Consider the following 19,579-nt stretch of genomic DNA (forward strand, 5'->3'; position numbering starts at 1 on the left):
CACTTATGGATATAGTAAATGTTTAATTATAAATATCCAACATATTTATTGTTGTCATTCAGACACAAGAACAGATTTCAAGGTAGAAAAGGAGATATTTCTCAAATGGAAGGAATCCCTGGAAAGTAGCAGGAATTGAAAGCAAACAGCAACAGACACAAGTAAAGGGTTTGATGTTACAACAGATAACTATAAAGAAAAAGCATTTCCTTTTATTTCTATACTGCAACAATCTTAACTCATAATTAGGAAACTGTTGAGAAAAAGGCTTAATTCTCTAAAGAACCCTTAAAGAAAGATGAAAGAAAGATCACACAGCAAAGAGAAAAGAGGAATTCCTGCTAGCCTGTTCAGTGTTCAGTTGGAACAAGCACATTGATAAATATGTAGAAAGTTAAAACCTCAGATTTGTCAGCAGCAATAACAAAATTCTTGTTGGAACATTCTTGCACCCTAACAATTAGACTTCTGTAGACAAATTGGACTTCTGTGGACAAATCAATGCACCAATAAAAACAAGAAGGGGAGCAATTGAGAGTGCTGAAAACTAACTGGACTGTTTACACTCTCATTCCTCCACTCTCACCCACATAGTATATAGGATAGAAATATGAGTATCTGCTATATTATTCCATAGGAGAGCTGTGTTTATAAAGATGAAAGCTCTTAATTTGGCTTTAAAAACTGTCTTAGTCTGTTTATTAACCCTTGTTTCAGAATAGTTCAATTTTTCTTACACTAGAGTTTTGCAAAGAAGTGTTTGTAAAGTTGCCCAAGGTCCAAGGAGAACTCTTTGTTTGGTTTCTATAAACACTAGTACACTAGTATTACTACATTTTAGCAAGTGGAAATATCTCCATTAATTTTATGCTACTGTGAAAGAAATGAATAAGTAGAAATGAATACAAAAATCTAGAAAGTAATACTGTAGTTGGCCAATACAGTTCTACAAGGAAAGTCTTGAGGAGGCTTCTTAATAACACTATGATTAGTTTCATTTTCTTCTAAAACATCAAAAATACTTAAACCTGGAACCAAGGAGAACCCCATTGGCACAATGATTTAATTAATCTCACTTGCAATTTCCCTTCATGTTTGATAGTGTTGAAAGGTGTCAAAATGCCTTTCTTTCGAGGATTCGATTTTCCTGCTGGGAGAGCTCCGGCGCAAGGATACAGGCAACTGCTTGAAAGCTGGATCTTTTTATTTTTCAGGAAGGCGGAGAACAGTGAGAAGTCTGCGTTCCTGGGCTAGCTAGCTTCTGATGGTAAGTCCCTGGTTTTTTATACCCTTTTCTCCCTTTGTAAGTTGATTTTGTGTGAGTGTTTGTATTTGTGCCTAATGTTTCAAATCCTGTTTGAGTTTGTCTTCATTTCCGTCGGAGGGCAAACTCCATGGGGTGGCCAGCTTGTATTATTGGTTTTCTGTAATCTATTTTAGCTTTAAGATAGTTTTTCATATTTGTTCTGTGGCAATCTCCTGTCTGTCCCTTTTGTAATTTATATTTTGTGTCTTTTGTCTGTTTGTTTTGCTTATTTGGTATGTCCTGTGTTTGTAAGGGTTTTCTAAATTATCTTTTGTTTCCTTTTCCTATTTGTCTAGTTTTCTTAATTACTTAGGCTTTTGTCTATAGAGATTTTTTAATACTTTTTATTTGATTCCTTTTCCTATGTAAGTTTGTTTTCTGGCTGACCTGATGTTCCCCTTGGGCTTTTCCTGGTTTTTTGTGTGGACACTACTGCCTTCGTGAAATTCCTTTCCACAATAGTCTTGCTATCAGTTCTGGTAGTTGGTATAGAACAAAAGGAAGAATTGGGACACCACAGTTTTTTCTTTTATTTAGAGTGGGAAAAATGTAAAATATTTATTTATTTTTCTCTTATATAAATGCAACTTACAATTGCTTCCTCGACACAATGTAGTACTTGGTTAGCCAGTACTAGGTAATATGAATTTCTATGATTAACTCTTAAAGAGGGCTATTATAATTGCATTTGTTTTTCTTGTTTCTCACTGCTCCTTGGAAAAAATCCATACATGTTCATCAATGGTCTGTTTTTTTATTTAGTTCATACTTTCATTTAGTTAACAATATTTGAACTACCTTTTTGCACGTTTTGTCTGTTTTACTGTATTATTTGATGGTTTAAGGAACACTTTCCTAATTGTATTTTACAAAACATTGTTGATCTTTATCAACATAGAAGCTCGGCAGCCTTCAAAACAAGGTGGGCTAGGAGTCAAGATTAATTCGTTTAAAGTGATGTCATTGTGGGGCAATGTGGACACTTATTTATTTATATATTTGCAATATAGATTATTTCTTGCAGCTAAGAATATACCAAGAAGCTACAGGTAATCCTCATTTACCAACCACAACTGGGATGGGCAACTCTATTGTTAACCATGCCACGCTTATTAGGTCGCTTTTAGTATTAAATGAATATTAAATATTCATTTAGTAAGTCACCCATGGTCATTAAGTGAGACATGTCAATATATTTTGCTCAATTGAACAGTGGGATGCTGTGACAGTTTTAAGTGTGAGGAAAGTGTTGTAAAATTATTTTTCAGTGTTGTCACAACAGGACAGTGCTGTTAAACAGGACAGTTGTCATCTGAGGGCTTCCTGCATTTGAACTGGAAATCAAAAGCAGCAAGTAAATGCATCATAAAGGAAATAAAATGTTGCTTCTTTCTAACACACATTAGAGCTGTGAAATTCTTTTGAAATTGTTGCATCCCTCTCTCTCTTCAAGTTATTAAAACTTTGGCAGATTTTTCCAGGCTGCCATGCCTGCATTTATGTATTTATTTACTTAAACAGAGAGAATTGCTTCATAAACTGCTCCTTGATGAAGGAACTACATAGGAATTAAAATTTAAGTGTCTGCTCATGTACAACCAGGTTCTCTCTGCTGCCCGGAGCTGTTTTCCGATGGGAGGGGGGACTTGCAGGCTTTTCATGAGCTGGGAAAGACCCTCTCGCTCTCCCAGCAAGAACAACAGGAAGGAACACGCGGAGAGGCTCGTGTCAGCAAGGCACCCCTTGATGAAGTCCGGGACAGATGACGGCGGCTGCTGGGAGCAGAGCTTGGAAGCCCCGATGCACCACCACGTGTGCAGCCGCAGGAACAGTTGACGGGTGGCAGGGGTCCCGGAAGCCCCAACACTACCGGAATTGCTGTTTCATTTCTTGCCACCATTGTCATTGCCATCTTGCTGCAACTGCATCCCCCACCCCTTGCAGGTATGGTGACCATGAGCCCTGGGACGGGTGACCGACTGCCTCAACTGCTGCTCCCACCGACTTTTCTTCACGTCAAGATACAGGCGAGAGAGAGAGAGAGAGAGAGCAGCCCTCTTGGCACGGAAAAAAGTCGCACATCTCCCCATATTCCTCTCTCAGCGACCAGCCTCTCGCAGCACCTTTAAACATAGCGCGCTTCACAAATGAGGAGGAGGGGACGAGGCTGCTCGTGGAGAAAGGAATATGGGGTGATGCGTAACTTTTCAACGCACTGAGCTGCTCTCGCCAGTGACTCCAAATGTCTAATATGTTTTGCCCAGCTAAGACTAAATTATCAAGGAAGAGAGAATAACATGCAGCAGATGCCTAGCAAAATTTAGTAATACTGCAGATTGGCTGTTTACATTGAAATCAGGTGCAAGGTAGTGATGGTGGGTAAATTATTGGGCAGCTTAGTTTGGTATTTATTTCAGTAGGCTGATTTTAGAAAGCTAAACAGGATCAGACCTGGTAAGTACTTGGCTGGGAAGCAAACCCAAAATAGGGTGTGGGGAGGAACGGGGTTGGGAAGAAAAGAAGGGAGTTAGAATAAGATAACTTATTGTCATTTTTTACTGTAAGTACACTGGCATACATTAAAAGTGAAATATATATACATATCCATACACACATATGCTACACACACACACACAAACACACATAATCGTTGCCCATTTTGAATACACAGCAGAAAGGAAGAAAAAGTATTTAATACATATGCACAAATGTGTGTGAAAAAACTGCAAAGAAATAGGATTATTAAAAAACAGTGTCAGCATTCAGCAACTGTCCACTCCATCCAATAACTCTGAGACAGACATCCTCACAAAGGTTCCTTTTTATTTGGATAGTCCAGGCTTCCTTACAATAAGTAAAAACTACAAATCCATCTTCTACACCCATTATCACATCACATGGCCCAATTATCATCCATCCCAAATTAAGATTTCCTCTCATTTATGTGCAAAATAACATGACCATGATTAGAAAAAGAATATTATGTCTAACTACAGACACTCCAAGAAATCCCCCCTCCCACTTTCCCAGGCTCAAATGTGGCAGCATGGGAGCATCTGGCCTCAATATGGCTTCCAAAGCTGATAAACAGCTTCCAATCTTAGCAGTTATAGATGAGAGAGAGAGAAAGAGAGATGTGAACCCTGTGGTCATTAAGCAAACACTCTGGTTGTTAAACAAGTCCATTTCCCTCAATGAGCATTTTTAACTGGAAACCAGAAGGAATTGTTGGAAACTGGCAAAAAAATTAGAAAACCTCAGTCACAAGACTGTGTGGGATGTTGTAACTGGTCGTGTGTGTGTGTGTGTGTGTGTGTGTGTGTGTGTGGCTGTCAAAACAGGTCAAGTAGCTCTGGGGAGATCAGTTTGGTTTGCCAGTCACATGACCACCTAGCCATGCCCAGCCAGTCACATGACCACCTAGCCACACCCACAAATTAGGTCACACCCACAGAACCGGTTGTTAAGAAATTTGAATCCCACCCCTGGTTATGGAAGGGAAATATAAGATGATGGCTGGATAGAAATATAGGAACAGTCCCAAATGTGGAAACAATCTCAATATTTAGCTATTGGTCTGTGTATATTTGTGTGTGTTTATATTTTGTGCTGAAAATTGTGATTTGAGATGTATGTATGTATGTATGTATGTATGTATGTATGTAAGTAATCCGGAACAATTTATTTTATCTCCAAGTCAGTCAAAGATAGGTCTGTTATGAAAGTGTTTAAGAATAAGTTGGAGACAAATATATTGGACCATTAGAAATAAGCAGAGGTATTGGTTAAAGAATTGAGAAAGAAACAGAAAGGCTCACATACAGACACCTAGAAAGAGACCTACCTGATCAAGATTCTGACATTGACTGGATAAATCCTGGCAAGAAATGAAACTATGCTGAGACCTATAGGTTACATTGGTGCCCTGATTCATAATCATAAGGAGATCATAATCAAAATATTATTTCCCCCTCATAATAATATGATTCCTAATTGTATGAAATATCACTATATACCACACATAAGTTTATGTTGAGTATCAGTCCTTGTTGGATGAACCCTCTTTGGTTTCAGTTTGAATTTGCCCTCTCCATATCATACATATAGAATCCTTACACACATCTGTCATCCCTGATGCAACAGGATGAGTTTTATAGTTGACATCTTTTTAGGGGGACTCACCAAGCAATTCAGGACTAACTACCAACATCACTTAAAATCTTTTTACATGTGAAGAAATAAAACATTCAATTTTCTCAATTTATGAAAGACATTTACTAAAATCCACTGGCAGATACTAATGGAAATCTGGAGGAAGAAATGTAGACTGCACATGGCTGAGAAGTCAGATAGGGCAACTTAGAGCAAGGTTATAGTTCCCTCAGCAAATTGGTGGAATTATGCTCTTCCAAAAATAATCAGCACAGCAACATTTTAAACTATTATCAAAGGATTAAAGAGCTAAGCAAATAATCAAAAGCATTTTAAATTTTAATTTAAAACTTGCAGGTATTTATTTTATATGCTGCCCAATTCCTATATAATTCTGGGTGCTTACTAGAGAGATAGAGAGATATATATGCAACCAACTGGAACAGCAAAAAATCCAAAACAAAAACAAAACAAAATGGGACTCACAATTAGTCTGTTGCAAGGTCTGTGAAAACAACCTGGTCCTCAGTGATTTCCTGACTGATGTAGGGATGGGAGACACTGAAATCTCTGAGAAGGATTTCAGAGGACAAGAATTGCAAGAAAGTTAGTACGCTTTCTAAGTCCTGCAAGCTGATGTCCATTATGCTTTGATGGGATCTGCAGTGCACCTATTCTGCTGGGTCAAATGGGTCGTATCTTGTTACCTGACCCCACTGTCCCTTCCATCTGACTAGGAAAAATATTTTCATTCCCTTCTGAAGTACATAGTAAAGATGGTCTGCAGTGAATTAACTCTATGTGGCTGGAGAAATTTTGAGAAAAAAAGAGACCCCCCCCCGCCCCGAAGTTTAAAAATACAATTGTCTATATATAATAACACAAAAGGTTTATTATCAATTAATTTCACAGCATAGCTTCCTTCCCTTTTCCCAAAGCTTTTTTTTTTTTGGCTTGGAAAAAGATGCCAATAAATTGAGTGATTTAGAGCTCTTGAATCTTACCAGATGCCCTATGGTTTTCCATTCTCATCATTTACTTTGAAAAAGATGTCCAGTGTGAGAAATAAGGGATGAAAAGTCAAATGTTTGCAATGAAATACATCAGCTCAAAAGTGGTTTAAGTACAAGAAAAAATGTCTTAGATTTAAATATTTGACTAAGCAGTATTTGAAGTTGTGGTAGTTTTGCAAATGATGGAATGTATATATTTAGCTGGAATTAGGAACGTGGATAAGTGGAGGTATTTTGGTCGCTGTTACTTCTCTCATTTTGGAAACCGGACACTGACATGTTATGCAGACAGCATAAAATAAAACTACGACCTTGACTTGACAGCCCCATCTAGCATCCCCCACCCAAACTGCTCGTATCATAACTAGCCTATGATCTAATAAGTATATAAAAGTAATTAACTGGATTAAAAAATTCCAGTGCCTCAATCAAATATGTATTCTTATCAGAGTTCTGAGACAGGAGTAAATTGGGATGTTTAAAAACCTGGGACCTCATCCAAGCTGTGATCTGATCAGGGTTCAATAGTTATAATAAATTGGAACTATTAAAACTGGGATCTCATCCAACACTTTATTTCGTCTAAACCACAGTATCAAGTGCTGCTAAATCAGGAATATTCAGGGAACGGAAGAAATTAACTCTTACCAAATATGAAGCAAAATATGCAGGAATGCAAGATAGAGAACATTATTCTGAAGGTAATATGAATTAAATAATAAAAACATTTCACTCTCATAATAATGTAGGATTATTTGTAGTGATTCAGCCATGTGGTAGTTCTGACTTACCCTGGTCATAAATACCTGAAACTTTCTTTTTTTTAGATTTTTTTAAAAATTTTTGCCTTTATTACTATATAAGTAATTCAAGGCAGTGAACACATCTAATGCTCCTTCCTCCTTCTATTTTCCTCATAACTACAACTCTGTATGAATTGGGTTGGGCTAAGACAGTGCGACTGTCCCAAACTGACCCAGTGTCTTTCATGCCTAAGGCAGACTCACAATCTTCCGGTTTCTAATTTACCTTAACCACTAAACCAAACTGGCTCTCCTATGGATTATGGCCTTGATTGTCTCAATCCAGAGAAAAAAAGGCACAGGTCTCCATGAGGTATGTTACTTCTGTTTTTAAATGATGTAATATTCTTTGAAAATTAGACAAAGAAGAATTTGTTTTTCCCAGTATCTTTCATGTGATTTTTTTTTAAATTGTCAGTGTCCAGGAAAGTACAAGCTACAATAAAAAATAGCACATAACAGCAGCCCTAAATACAGTAAGAGCAATGAAGACACCAAATAAATCTGAATAAATCTGCCAGTTATAATTTACAAGTATAAGAGGAAAACAACAGAAAAGAAAATAAGAAAAACAAAACAAAACAATATCAATAAAATAAAATCAAGATAAAAGAAGTTCCTGGTGACATCATTCAAGTTTATGATATCCTGAGTCTGTTTCTGACAATAGCTGATGATAAAAACTTGGCAACTCTGTTCATAATAGCAGGCTTAAACCAGCTCTCCCCCACTGAAAATGTGATTTCTATTAGGGATGGTGGTACAGGCAAACTAAGGCCTAAATCAGGGGTTTGCAACCTTAAACACTCAAAGAGCCACTTGGACCCATTTCCCACAGAAAATAAAATACCGGGACCCTCAAAACCTGGGTGGGCATGGACAACTCAATGTCACTCCCACCCAGTCACATGATACCCTCTGCCATGCTTATCCAGGTTTTGTGGCTCCCAGTGTTTTCTTTGGGAAATGGGTTTCTCTCTCTCTCTCTCCCTCCCTCCCTCTCATTTCTGTTTTCTGTGTTTTACCTTCTCAGGCCAGGTGAGGAGTGACCGGGAGAGGAGGGCGAGGGATGAGGCCAGCCAGTGGTGGATCACCTAACAGGGAGCCACAGCAGAGGGCCCGAAGAGCCACATATGGCTCCTAAATTCTCATAAAAAGGACAGTGAAGAAATAGCTGTACTAAGGTTTTGGGATTTAATCTGACTACAGGGGCAAGTATATTTCATTAAATGGGGCTTTATTAAACTTCCCATCCAGTACTGCCCAGGATAGAACATTAAAGCTGACCAAAAGAAAGGCCTACAAAGGGCTGAGCAAACCAGATTGAACTGATAGTTCATAGGTCTAAAAGATTTTCAGAAAGGAACCCACCTTTGTAGATCTCTCATGCTATAATTCAAAGGGTGATTTGCACTAATATTAATTTTCATATCACATTTTTGGGTGGAGGGGAAGAACACAATAAAGCATTGTAAACATTAGCAGATTAAAATTAGATTTCTGAGTTACTCCATGTTTTTTCAAAATGGAACTGAATTTAGCTCATGCCAAGTATCCACAGCTGCAATATTAAAGTTCATTTTCTCAAATATCAAACAGATACATATTGATTTAAAGTGTATTAGCATGCAGCAATGCTCAGGGTTGAAAAGACAATGCAGGCTATCTTTTGAGCTTTGCAAGGCTTTGTGGAATTCAAGGAAACCACAAATTTGAAATAATTTATTAGACCCCCCAAGACTAACATTCATTTTTTTCAGATATAGAGCTACAGAAAACAAGGACTAGCTTTATATTTTGCTTCTTTATTTTCTGTACATAACCCTATTTGCTGTAAGACAATATCATGTCCATTAATAAGGTGACCTCTTTCTACTTCATAAAAGAGCCAGTTTGGTCTAGTGATTAAGGTACTAGGCAAGAAGCCAGGAGACTGAGTTCTAGTCCCACTTTAGGCATGAAAGCCAGCTGAGTGACTGTGGGCCAGTCACTCTCTCTCAGCCCAATCCATCGCACAGGATTGTTGTTGTGGGGAAAATAGAAGAAAGGAGTATTTTGTGTGTTTACCATCTTATTTATAAAAAAAATAATTAAAGAGGGATAAAGATCTTGAGAAGGAAGGATTTCAACATATGTTTTCCTCAAAGAAGTCACTGCAATTTTTCATTTAGCAAATAGAACTGCTTCAAATGAAATCCGTAGGTTCTGAGCATTCTGATTCTGAAATCTGTATTTGTAAAACAGTGCTCAACATTTAAAGAATTCTTAATTTTAAGAAAGGCATCCTAATTTATTTATTTTAAAATCTTTAATTTTGATGAGGGGGTTGCTCAGTATGCTGGTGCTATCTCTTGATAGGGAAGCATTGCTCATAAAGATACAGGTCTTTGACTGGAGGATTCTTCTGAATTTGTGGCCAGGGGTGGGATCTGCTGGTAACGGCAGATAGGTAGTTCTGGCGATTAGTTGGCCCCATCCCCACACCCCTGCCCTAGTCTGTCCCCTCATAACTTCTCTTCAGGAAAATAATTGGGAACAAGATCAAAGTGCCAAGAGAAGGAAAAATATTTTTCTACTTCTCCACCATATAAACATAGCAACAGCACCAAACTATCATGTTAGCAGATACGGAAAATTCATAGTAGATGGCTAACAAACTTTTACCAATATCAGTAATTAGGAAAGCAGTTAAAATCTATAAAACCCAGATGAATGGCTCAGGCTCATAATATCATTTTTCTGCTATCTCTAGACACTGCAATGGTTAAGGTTTACAATAAATTAATCTCACCTAATGAGGAATGTGCAACTAAGTGTGCAGAGCCTATATTCTTGTAAATCATTTCTTGAGGGTTGGCCTGTTCAGAAGGTAAGATAAAATATGCAGCTTATGAAGTCATAGTGGCAGCAAGATCCACAGCAGAAGCTCACTGCATGATAGTTGTTGCCACTACATCCATTAAAATCTCAGGCCTGAACTACTTTACACATTATAGGATTAGTGAATTTTAGGGCAGAGTTATAAAATTCAGCCTTTCTCTCTGAGTAAACTCTCATTATGTTAACAGAATAGCAATAGAAAGCATTAAAGTATCACTCATCTTCATAACTTAGATCAGTGGTTCTAAGAGGGGCGGTGGGATGCCTTAGGGGGGCGTTAAGAGGTGGCAGGGGGGCATTCAAGGCACCAGTCCTGCAGGTTCACCTATTGACTGCAGCACCGCTCCAGAGCCGGCGCCTCCAATGCAGCACATTATGTGCCGCCGTGGCAGCGTTCAATGCACTGTCCCCCTGCCACCTCTTAGTCTCCCCAAGGGGGCCAGCAGCGGGGCGCTAAGAGGCGGCAGGGGGGCTTTCGAGGTGCCAGCCAGCCAGCCCTGCAGGTTCACCCATTGAGGCTCTGGCTCCGGAGCGGTGATACAGTCAATGAGTGAACCTGCAGGGCCAGCGCCTTGAACGCCCCCCTGCCACCTCTTAGCATTTCCAAGGGGGCCAGCAGAAGGGTGCTAAGAGGCAGCAGGGGGCGGCGTGTCGAACACGGCCTTGGCGGCAAGTAATGTGCCACCGCTTCCTCATTGGAGGCGCCGGCTCCGGAGCGGTGCTAGTCAATGGGTGAACCTGCAGGGCCGGCGCCTCGAACGCCCCCCTGCCACCTCTTAGCCCCCCTCTGCCGGCCCCCTTGGGGACACTGAGAGGCAGCAGGGGGGCGTTCGAGGCGCCGGTCGGCCCTGCAGTTTCACTCATTGACTGTAGTAATGCTCCAGAACCAGTGCCTCAAATGTGGCAGCGCGTTGGGAAAGGCCGCTGCCACCGCTTTCCCAAAGTGCCGCCACTGTCGCATTCTGTCTGTCTGTCCATCCATCCATCCATCCAAAAGTTCTGTCTGTTTGCCTGCCTGCCTTCCTGCCTTCCTGCCTACCTACCTGCCTGCCTGCCTGTCTGTTCTCTCTCTCTCTCTCTCTCTCTCTCTCTCTCCATCCATGTTCAAAGCGCCGGCCCCGCAGGCACATCGGGAAAGTAGAGCAAAGCCAGTCTGAGAGAGAGGGAGAGAGAGAAAGAGAGAGACCTGATGCATCAGATTGAATGAGGCCTAGTTTATACTGAGGCCCTTTTCCACATTGAAACATCTTTACCAGCACATTGAAACCTCTTTGGCTTCTATTAAAGGTTTTGTGGACGAAACATGGTCAAGACTATCAGGAAGCTCTCACATTTCGTTGAGGCTTTAAACAGGATCCATTGGACCAGATCTCCACCTTAAAAATTACTTTGCCCAAATGTATTACAGTGCCAATTCTGAAGAAGGCAAAACCAAAATGTACTGGTAAATTACAAGGAGAACACACACAAACACACTCCCTTCTAACCCTGCTGGAGCAGGTGATTGGACTAGAATAGATATCTCATTATCTTTCTCCTCCCTCGCTCCCTCCTTCTTTATTTCTTTTTCTTTCTGTCCCTTCCTTGCATCCCCTCCTCTTTCTTTGTCCCTTTTTCTTTCTTTCCCCTTTCTATTTATTTTCTCTCTCTCTTTCTTTTCTCTCTTTCCCTCTCTCAGGCTCATCCCTTTGGATCAGGGGTCGCCAAACTTTTGGACTTCAGGGACCACCAAACTCATAATTTTGACTGACGGTGGCTTTCTGGCATTGGTGGGAGAGAGAGAGAGATCTGATCCAACCTCTCTCTCTTCCTCTCTCACAAACACAGGCAGGGGTGGGATTTAGACCCCTGATCTAAAGCTGTCAAAACTCCAAAAACTGGTCAAGTAGCTCTGGGGAGGCCAGTCATAAATTAGAATACTTGCTAAACAACCGGTCATTAAGTGAGGACCACTTGTATTTGGTTTGCTAGTCACCTGGCCATGCCCACCCAATCACATGACCAGCAAGCCACGCCCATCCAGTCATGTGACCAGCAAACCACACCCTCAAATTAGGCCACACCCATAGAAATTTGAATCCCACCCCTGGGTGGGGGGTACTGAGGATGAGTTTATAGCACCAAGGGGGCAGTGGACCGAAAAAGTTTGGGGACCACTGACTTAGATGGTATTTTAGCATTTTTTTACACTAGTATGTCATAGGAAAGCTAGCTTTTTATTGTTCATAAATCAGCTACTATGTTTTTAAGACCTTGGCAATACATTATTTCTTTTTGCCAGTATCACTCATTACACTAAGCTTTTGAGCTACCTCCCGCATCGATATTCATAGTTTGGTAACTGAAGCATCATGTTAGTGCAAATTAATTACCTCAAACATGCTAAAGACACATGTTCCACAGCATTAATGTCTTTAGAGACTTGTAGCCATTTTGGAGCAAGCCATTAAAAGCTGAACACCAAGTGATGGGAAACTACCAGTAGAGTAGACATAAAGCATGATAAATCTACTGGTTTTCAGGAGAATTGCTCCAAAGATTGCTAGGTGTGAGGCTTTATTTGTGAAGCTGGGCTGCAGGGATCAGAATGGACTGTTGCAGGTGTACCAGTTTTCCTGCTGCAGACCAACAACTGCCAGAGCTGCTAAATCTGGCCAGGTTGGTAGTGATGTTTTCCAGGCTTATGGTCTTTGGTGTTCTCCACATTTATGGTTCTGGGGGACTTCAATCTGCCATTCATGGCAGAGGTGGTATTCAGCAGGTTCTGACCAGTTCTGGACAACCGGTAGTGGAAATTTTGAGTAGTTCGGAGAACCAGCAACTACCATCTCCGACTGGAGATTTTACAGTATCCTTCCCATGCCAACCCACCAAGCCACGCCCACAGAACCGGTAGTAAAAAAATTTAAATTCCATCACTGCCTTGTACCCTTCAGATATTTCTACTTTTAGCCAGCATGGCCAAAACAAGGTGTTGTGAAAGTAATAGTCAAAACATCTGGAGGCACCAATCATCCTATCCTTATAGTAAACTATAGGAATTAATTTATGATGTGCACAGCTGAAGTAGGAAGGCTTTAAGAATGGGACACTAAACAGTCTACTAGTGTGATCTTGAATGATAAGGTATGCATTTTTGCTGCCTTTCCTGGGGAGTCATCTCACTCAATAAAATATTAGTAAAAGAGTGGAGCTATATTTATATTACCAGCTACATCCAAAGGTTAAAACTTACTTGTGTGACATGCTTGTTAAAACAAAAGCCTTCTTCTAGGCAACATTGACCAGCACTGTCTTCAGAAAGATAACACATTAATATGTTACATAAAAATGACAGAGAAAATAGGAATAATCTCCTTGACTATATGGCATAGATTAAGCCCTCCTTTGGGATTCATGTACATTTTTTTTTCTCTAGAGGAGAATTAATGATAGAAAACTATCCAAGGAAAAATGGTATTTCTTTTCTTGTTTAATTGTAGGATAAAAATCAAATATGTGAGTTAAAAATATCATATAGGTTCATCAGCTTCTAAGCACACCTGCTGTTCCCCATTTCTGTCTCAAATGATTCCAGGTCAAAAGGTGAATAATTATTAGACAAGATAAACCAGAATTATAAAGGCATGGACCCGAGTGTTTTTAATAGGTTCTTACTAATTAACTGTCACTACAGGGAATATATTCTATTTTGAAAGAGATTTTACCACTACAAGAAATATTAACAACAATTACTCCACGTCTGTCCAATTGGAACATTAACCTAGAAACAGACGGGATCATTCCCAGAAGTCTGCCAACATTTTAACAAATGGCAGTGGCCCTTTAACAGATGGGATGCATGCTCTTAGTTTGCCAGGATCCCAACAATGAACATGAGCTTCCATAAAAATGAAAGACGTGTACTTTACAATTGCCGGTGATAGAAATTTCAGTGTCATCAATGCAAGTGCTGCCTAAGCATATCAACCAACCACCATTTTTGCTATAAAAGATATTGGAGATGGAGATTCATATGAAAACAATTATTGGTATGGTTCGATAAACTTTAAAACTAATTTTATCATTTGTGTAACATTATGTATATTTTTATAAACATTTTATAAATAATTATAATAAAAAACAAAGTGCTGAATTTAGCAAGTGATGTCAGGCTTTTTTTGTGTTTCCAACTAAACCAAGTTCAGGGCACAAGAGATCATTGGAAATGTGGCCTGTATCACAGCCAGAGGGATTTATATATTATTTAATTTCTTCACATATGTATTGACATAGAATATGCAATCATTACATATTATTTTTTCAATGTACGGTTTCTCAATATATGATTCTGTGTGCAACTTACCCTGGTATTTGTGGCTTTTTCTACATGACTTTTCCAATGTAGTCTTAAGTAAACAATTTCTTCTACATTCAGTTTTTAAAAGTGAAAGTAATACTCACCTACATGTTAAAATTCAATTTACCCAATACACACTGACAATTTTTACACATAGATGCTGTTTTGTAATAATTTTTCCATGAAGAATGATAGACATTCTTGAGTACCTTCCCCAACCTTTGCTGGCCAGCGCTCAGCTTTTCTTTCCATTGAAGACCAGCAATTAACAACAACAACAACAACAACAACAACAACACATACACACACACAGAGAGAGCTCACCTTTCCCGTTCCTCCTTCCTCTTTTCTAGGTCAACTTCTTTCAGTGTGACTTGTTTGGAGTTCCCCTTCTGATCACTTTTTACACCTTTATCCTCTTTTTTCTTGCCAAATCTGATTTAAAAATGAAACTTCATATTAAAATAAGCCAAAAATACTATGAAAGTCTTTAGAGCTGATTTAAACAGACTGAGTTAAGCAAACAAAGTATGTTATGATTTGCTTCAGCTTCAATAAAGCTGACTCAAGGAACTCAATTTTTTAAAGAGTATAAATTAACTTATTTTTCACAAACTTTTCCATAAATTTTTCATTATAATCTCCATTTTTATTTTGTTAGAAATATTTATTTTTTTATTATTTTAATGCTTTCAATATTGTAAGACACCCAGAGTCACTTCAAAATGAGATGAGTGGCAAATAAATTTAATAAGCAAACAAACAAACATGGCATGTAGGAAAATCTACAGGGACAGTCCAAGGGGAGCAATTATGTGGTAGAAAATAAGGGAAACTCTGTTTCTGTCAAATTCACAAAAGATGAAAAATCCTGGCCAACCTAGTACCAAAGTTACCTTAAAAACATGAGCAAAGAGGGTGAAAACTCTAAATAATTTAGCCCAAAGTCAGTTATTTCCAAGCATAAAACAAGGTGATGAAAACATATGAAGTAAACTCAGCTTCAAAGAAAACAACAACCATTTAATGAGATTTTCTTAATTTCTTTTATTAAATTATGTGGAAGAGAGCCTTGAAAGGTCAATCCAGTTCTGTTTCCCTGACAGTTTAATGTGATTGTTTTGACGATCAAAAGACCGAGAAAATCCTGTAAAGGCCAAGAAGACCCCTCCTCAGATAATCTGGAAGAAGTTTAAAATTGCTGCATAGAATCTTCAGGAGAATGTGGCTACCTTGCAGCAGTGGGATCTCATCTGTTCCACTACCGGTTTGGTGGTCACGTGCACACACCTAATGCGTGCATGTAGCTTTCCATACACCAGCTGAGGCCTACAGCACCAATCAGCTGAGAGGATAAAGAAGAGAAAAGCACAGGGGCAGGTGGGTGGGCTGATCCTGTGCTTTTCTCTTCTTTCTCCTCTCAGCTGATTGTCAAAGGCTTTTTTTTACTACCAGTGTGGCCAAACTGGTAGCATATCATCACTGGTACCCTGACATTTGAGCAGTTACAGTCCTGAGTTATTTCATAAGCCCAAATTTTTACTAATCATTACCTATGTAACTTGGATACATGTATACCATTTTCTTAATTGATTCACCATTTATTTCTAATGCTATATTATTAATAAATATATTATTCTTTCTAGTTTATGTAAAATTAGCATTTGTAAAACAATGCTACCATTATCTCTTTTCATTCAAATGCTACCTGGTGTTAAGCTGAAGGGAGGGGTCTTTGCTGCTTTAACTCTACTTTTCTGCCTAAGACTAGTCAGGCATTGCTTTGAATGGCATGCTTCCACTTCTGCTTAATAAAAGCTTCCTTCTGAAATCCTTTGTTTCAAGAGACTTCACGTTCTTAAGTAAGAAGGAGAGGCAGTCCTTACAGAAAGCAATGTCTGCAAAATGGTCAACCCAAGGAAGCAATTTTTCGCTATGCTGAGGGGACCCTGCAAACCATGCTTGAACAAAACAGTGAGCAGGGAGAAGCCAAATGCTGGGGGGAGACATCAACCACCACTCAGCTGAATGCCTGTTTCCTGTACCTCGTCAGAGAGGATGAGGTGACCATGGAGGACCCCAGAAAGCCTCGCTGGTCAATTGGCATTGGGAAGAAAGACAGCTGGGATAGGAGAACCAGAGGAGTCACCCTCACCCATGGTAACCAAAAGCCGGGGTGGAAATTGGAGCTAGAAGCCCTCTCCAATCAGGAGGAATTACTCAAAGCACCACTGAGAGAGGATCATCTGAAGAGACATATAACCTAGTTGGTGATGTAGAATTTGTAAAATCTCAACATCCGAGGGGAGCCAGAACAGCAGCAAAGGGGTGCTGAAATGGCAGCAGCCAGAGATGATGCCAGTGGAGCCACCCCCCTCCTGGACCCACTGATCAAGCAGGGGGCCCAGCAGCGGCAGCTGGGACCCAGCAAACCCTTCCCTGGGGCCATTCTTGATCAACTCCAAACCCCGCAACTGGAAAGAAAAACTCCTCCTCTTGGGGTGAAATTTGATGGGGATCCTCAACAATTGGGATTTTTTTGTGGCACACATGTGCATGTACATGCAGGAATACAGGCGTGATTTCCAGATCCAAGGATCCTGAGTGCAAGTTGTTACCCTAGCCCTGCAGGGAGGCACTGCCAGATGGATGGTAACCCTAAATAATGCCGATGCACCAGAACTGTGGAACTTTGACCATTTCACGATGTCTCTGAGATGGCAATTTGAGGACACCCTAGACCCCAAAGCGTGCGACCCCATTAAAGTCGTGAAGTATGCAAGCCAGCCAGTAGCAGAGTATACTGAAGAATTCTGAGAACTTGTATGCTGTGTGAACTGGCCAGAGGATATTCTGGTAAGCTGTTTCAAAGATGGGCTGAGTGATGACCTCTACAATGCCTACATGGCCCAAGGGGCACCGAACAACCTACATGAGTGGTATCTCTCCGCCGAAGAAGCTGAGATTGATATGGCCAGAAACCAGTACTGAGCAGGATGAGCCCCAATGGAAACGAGAACCCTTCAAACCACAAACCACTTTTTCTCCAAAGACTCCTTCAAGTGTGGAAAGGAGGGACACTGAACTACGGAATGTTGTTCTTAAGCACCTACACAGAAACCAGAACACCCATCTTGGGGGAAACCTGTGAAAATTGGCCAACGTGGGAGGGAGACTGCCCTGAGGAGCAGGGAGACTATAGAGGCTCCATTCCCTCCCCTCTTTGAAGAGAAAATTCCAGCATCTCAGCAGGAGGAACCAAACTCATTCAAGAGCAATCCAGAGGATGAACCACCCCGCATATGTAAGCAATTACAAAGCTTCCTGGGATCCACCAACTTTTACTGCCAGTTTATCCCCACTTTTGCTCATATTGCCCTCCCCATTACCAACCTCTTAAAAATGAGGGGGAGGGCAATCCAAACCAAAACAGCCTTTGAACTGGACAATGGAATGCCAAGCTGCATTTGAAAAACTTAAATGGTTGTTCTCAGCAGACCCAATTCTAAAGCACCTGGACTCAGAGAAACCATTCATCATGCAAGCAGATGCCAGTGATGTGGCAGTAGGGGTGGTCCTGCTTCAGAAAAATGAGCAAGACCAACTACAATCATGCACTTACAGATCCAAAAAGTTGAATGAGACTGAGCAAAGGTGGGCCATTTGGGAGAAAGAGGCTTATGCAGTTTGGTGGGTGCTTTTAACCTGGAGGCAGTTCCTAGAGGGGAGTAAAATCCTTTTGAAGTCTGGACTGATCACAAAAATCTAGAAGCCCTCAAGACCCAAGAAAACTCTCCCCAAAACAATGGTCTCAGTACTTTAAACAATTTGATTTTACTCTCAATCTCCCTGGAGGGAAAAATTTACTGGAAGATGTACTATCCAGAAAACCGCAATACAATAGTGCAAAGCTGGATGTAATCAAGCCCATAGTACAAAACAATAAACTGGCAAAACAGGAAATGTTGACAGACAATGACACCACTCAAACTTTTAAACAAGCATTGGCCACTGATGAATGGTTTTTGAGCCACAAATCCAGCTGTTTGATAAAAGACAACTTAGTTTGGATGGGAGGAAAGTTGTATGTTCCAGCTAGCCAAAGACTGTGCTTAATGGCAAGGCCCGCACATTACTGAAAAAAATTCATTCCCAATATCCTACTAAACCTTGCCAACATTCTATAATGAATTTGTTTTCTATCTTTTTTTCAGGTGGATCTCTCTTTTTTCTAAGGAAGGCAGCATGTCAGATCCCTGAAAGTGATACTGCTATTCAATTGGGAGAAGGGGGGGGGGGTGCCCTTGGATTCGATTCATTAATATTGCCTGTGACAACTAGTATTTTTATAACCTATATCCGGGCACCATGTGGATTGTTTCACTTTAATAGCCAGCAGAAGATGGCCGTGGGAATGTAAGCTTATCTGGTTTCTTAGAGCGATTGGGATAATAACATCCTCACACCTGTTGATTGGATGAATCAACATCTGACTAAAGGGAGGGGTCTCTACTGTTTTAACTCTGCCTAAGACTAGTCAGATGTTGCTTTGAATGGTATGCTTTCACTTCTGCTTAATAAAAACTTTCTTTTGAAATCCTTCATTTCAAGAGTCTTCACTTTCTTAAGTAAGGAGGAGAGGCAGTCCTTACAGAATCTTTCCTGTGGCATGTTGGATGAATTATGTTTTCCCAAAAAGTTGGAATTTTTTCCATGAGCAAAATTGAATTCTGAGTTTCATTTCATTATTATATAGCTCACAATACTACTGAATTCAAATAACGAGTCTTCAGCATAGTACAGTACAAAGCAAGTCTCTAAAAGAAAACCACATAATACTGCTTGGAGATTCCACATATTAATTGCCAATTAAAAATATCTTATTCTGTGTAAATTCAGCATTTGCATAAGGTTAAGTTTCTGCATGTATGTTATGTATATATGAAGTGGTATGCACAGAGGATCTTTTTGGTTCCATGTGCACTAGATACTTATGCTAAATAGCAGAGGTTATGGATACAGGGACACAGATATCCCTTCACATATTGTCATTAGAGCAAAGCATCACCTTATGATAATACTACTA

The 19,579-nt window shown here is 39.9% G+C and overlaps 1 protein-coding gene across 4 annotated transcripts in view; it reads right to left on the bottom strand.

Annotated features, from left to right (window-relative positions):
* The window catches only part of PARD3B (par-3 family cell polarity regulator beta), an 897,218-nt gene that overhangs the window by 224,550 nt on the left and 653,089 nt on the right, over positions 1–19,579 (bottom strand). For all 4 annotated transcript variants that reach the window (XM_087913651.1, XM_026707819.2, XM_026707818.2 and 1 more), the window contains one exon: positions 14,818–14,928. In XM_087913651.1, coding sequence (XP_087769777.1) covers positions 14,818–14,928 — 111 coding nt within the window. The remainder of the gene's footprint in view (positions 1–14,817; positions 14,929–19,579) is intronic.

The sequence above is a fragment of the Pseudonaja textilis genome, chromosome 1 (genome assembly GCF_049901715.1).
Source record: "Pseudonaja textilis isolate UNSWEBS1 chromosome 1, rPseTex1.2, whole genome shotgun sequence".
Classification (NCBI taxonomy): Eukaryota; Metazoa; Chordata; class Lepidosauria; order Squamata; family Elapidae; genus Pseudonaja; species Pseudonaja textilis.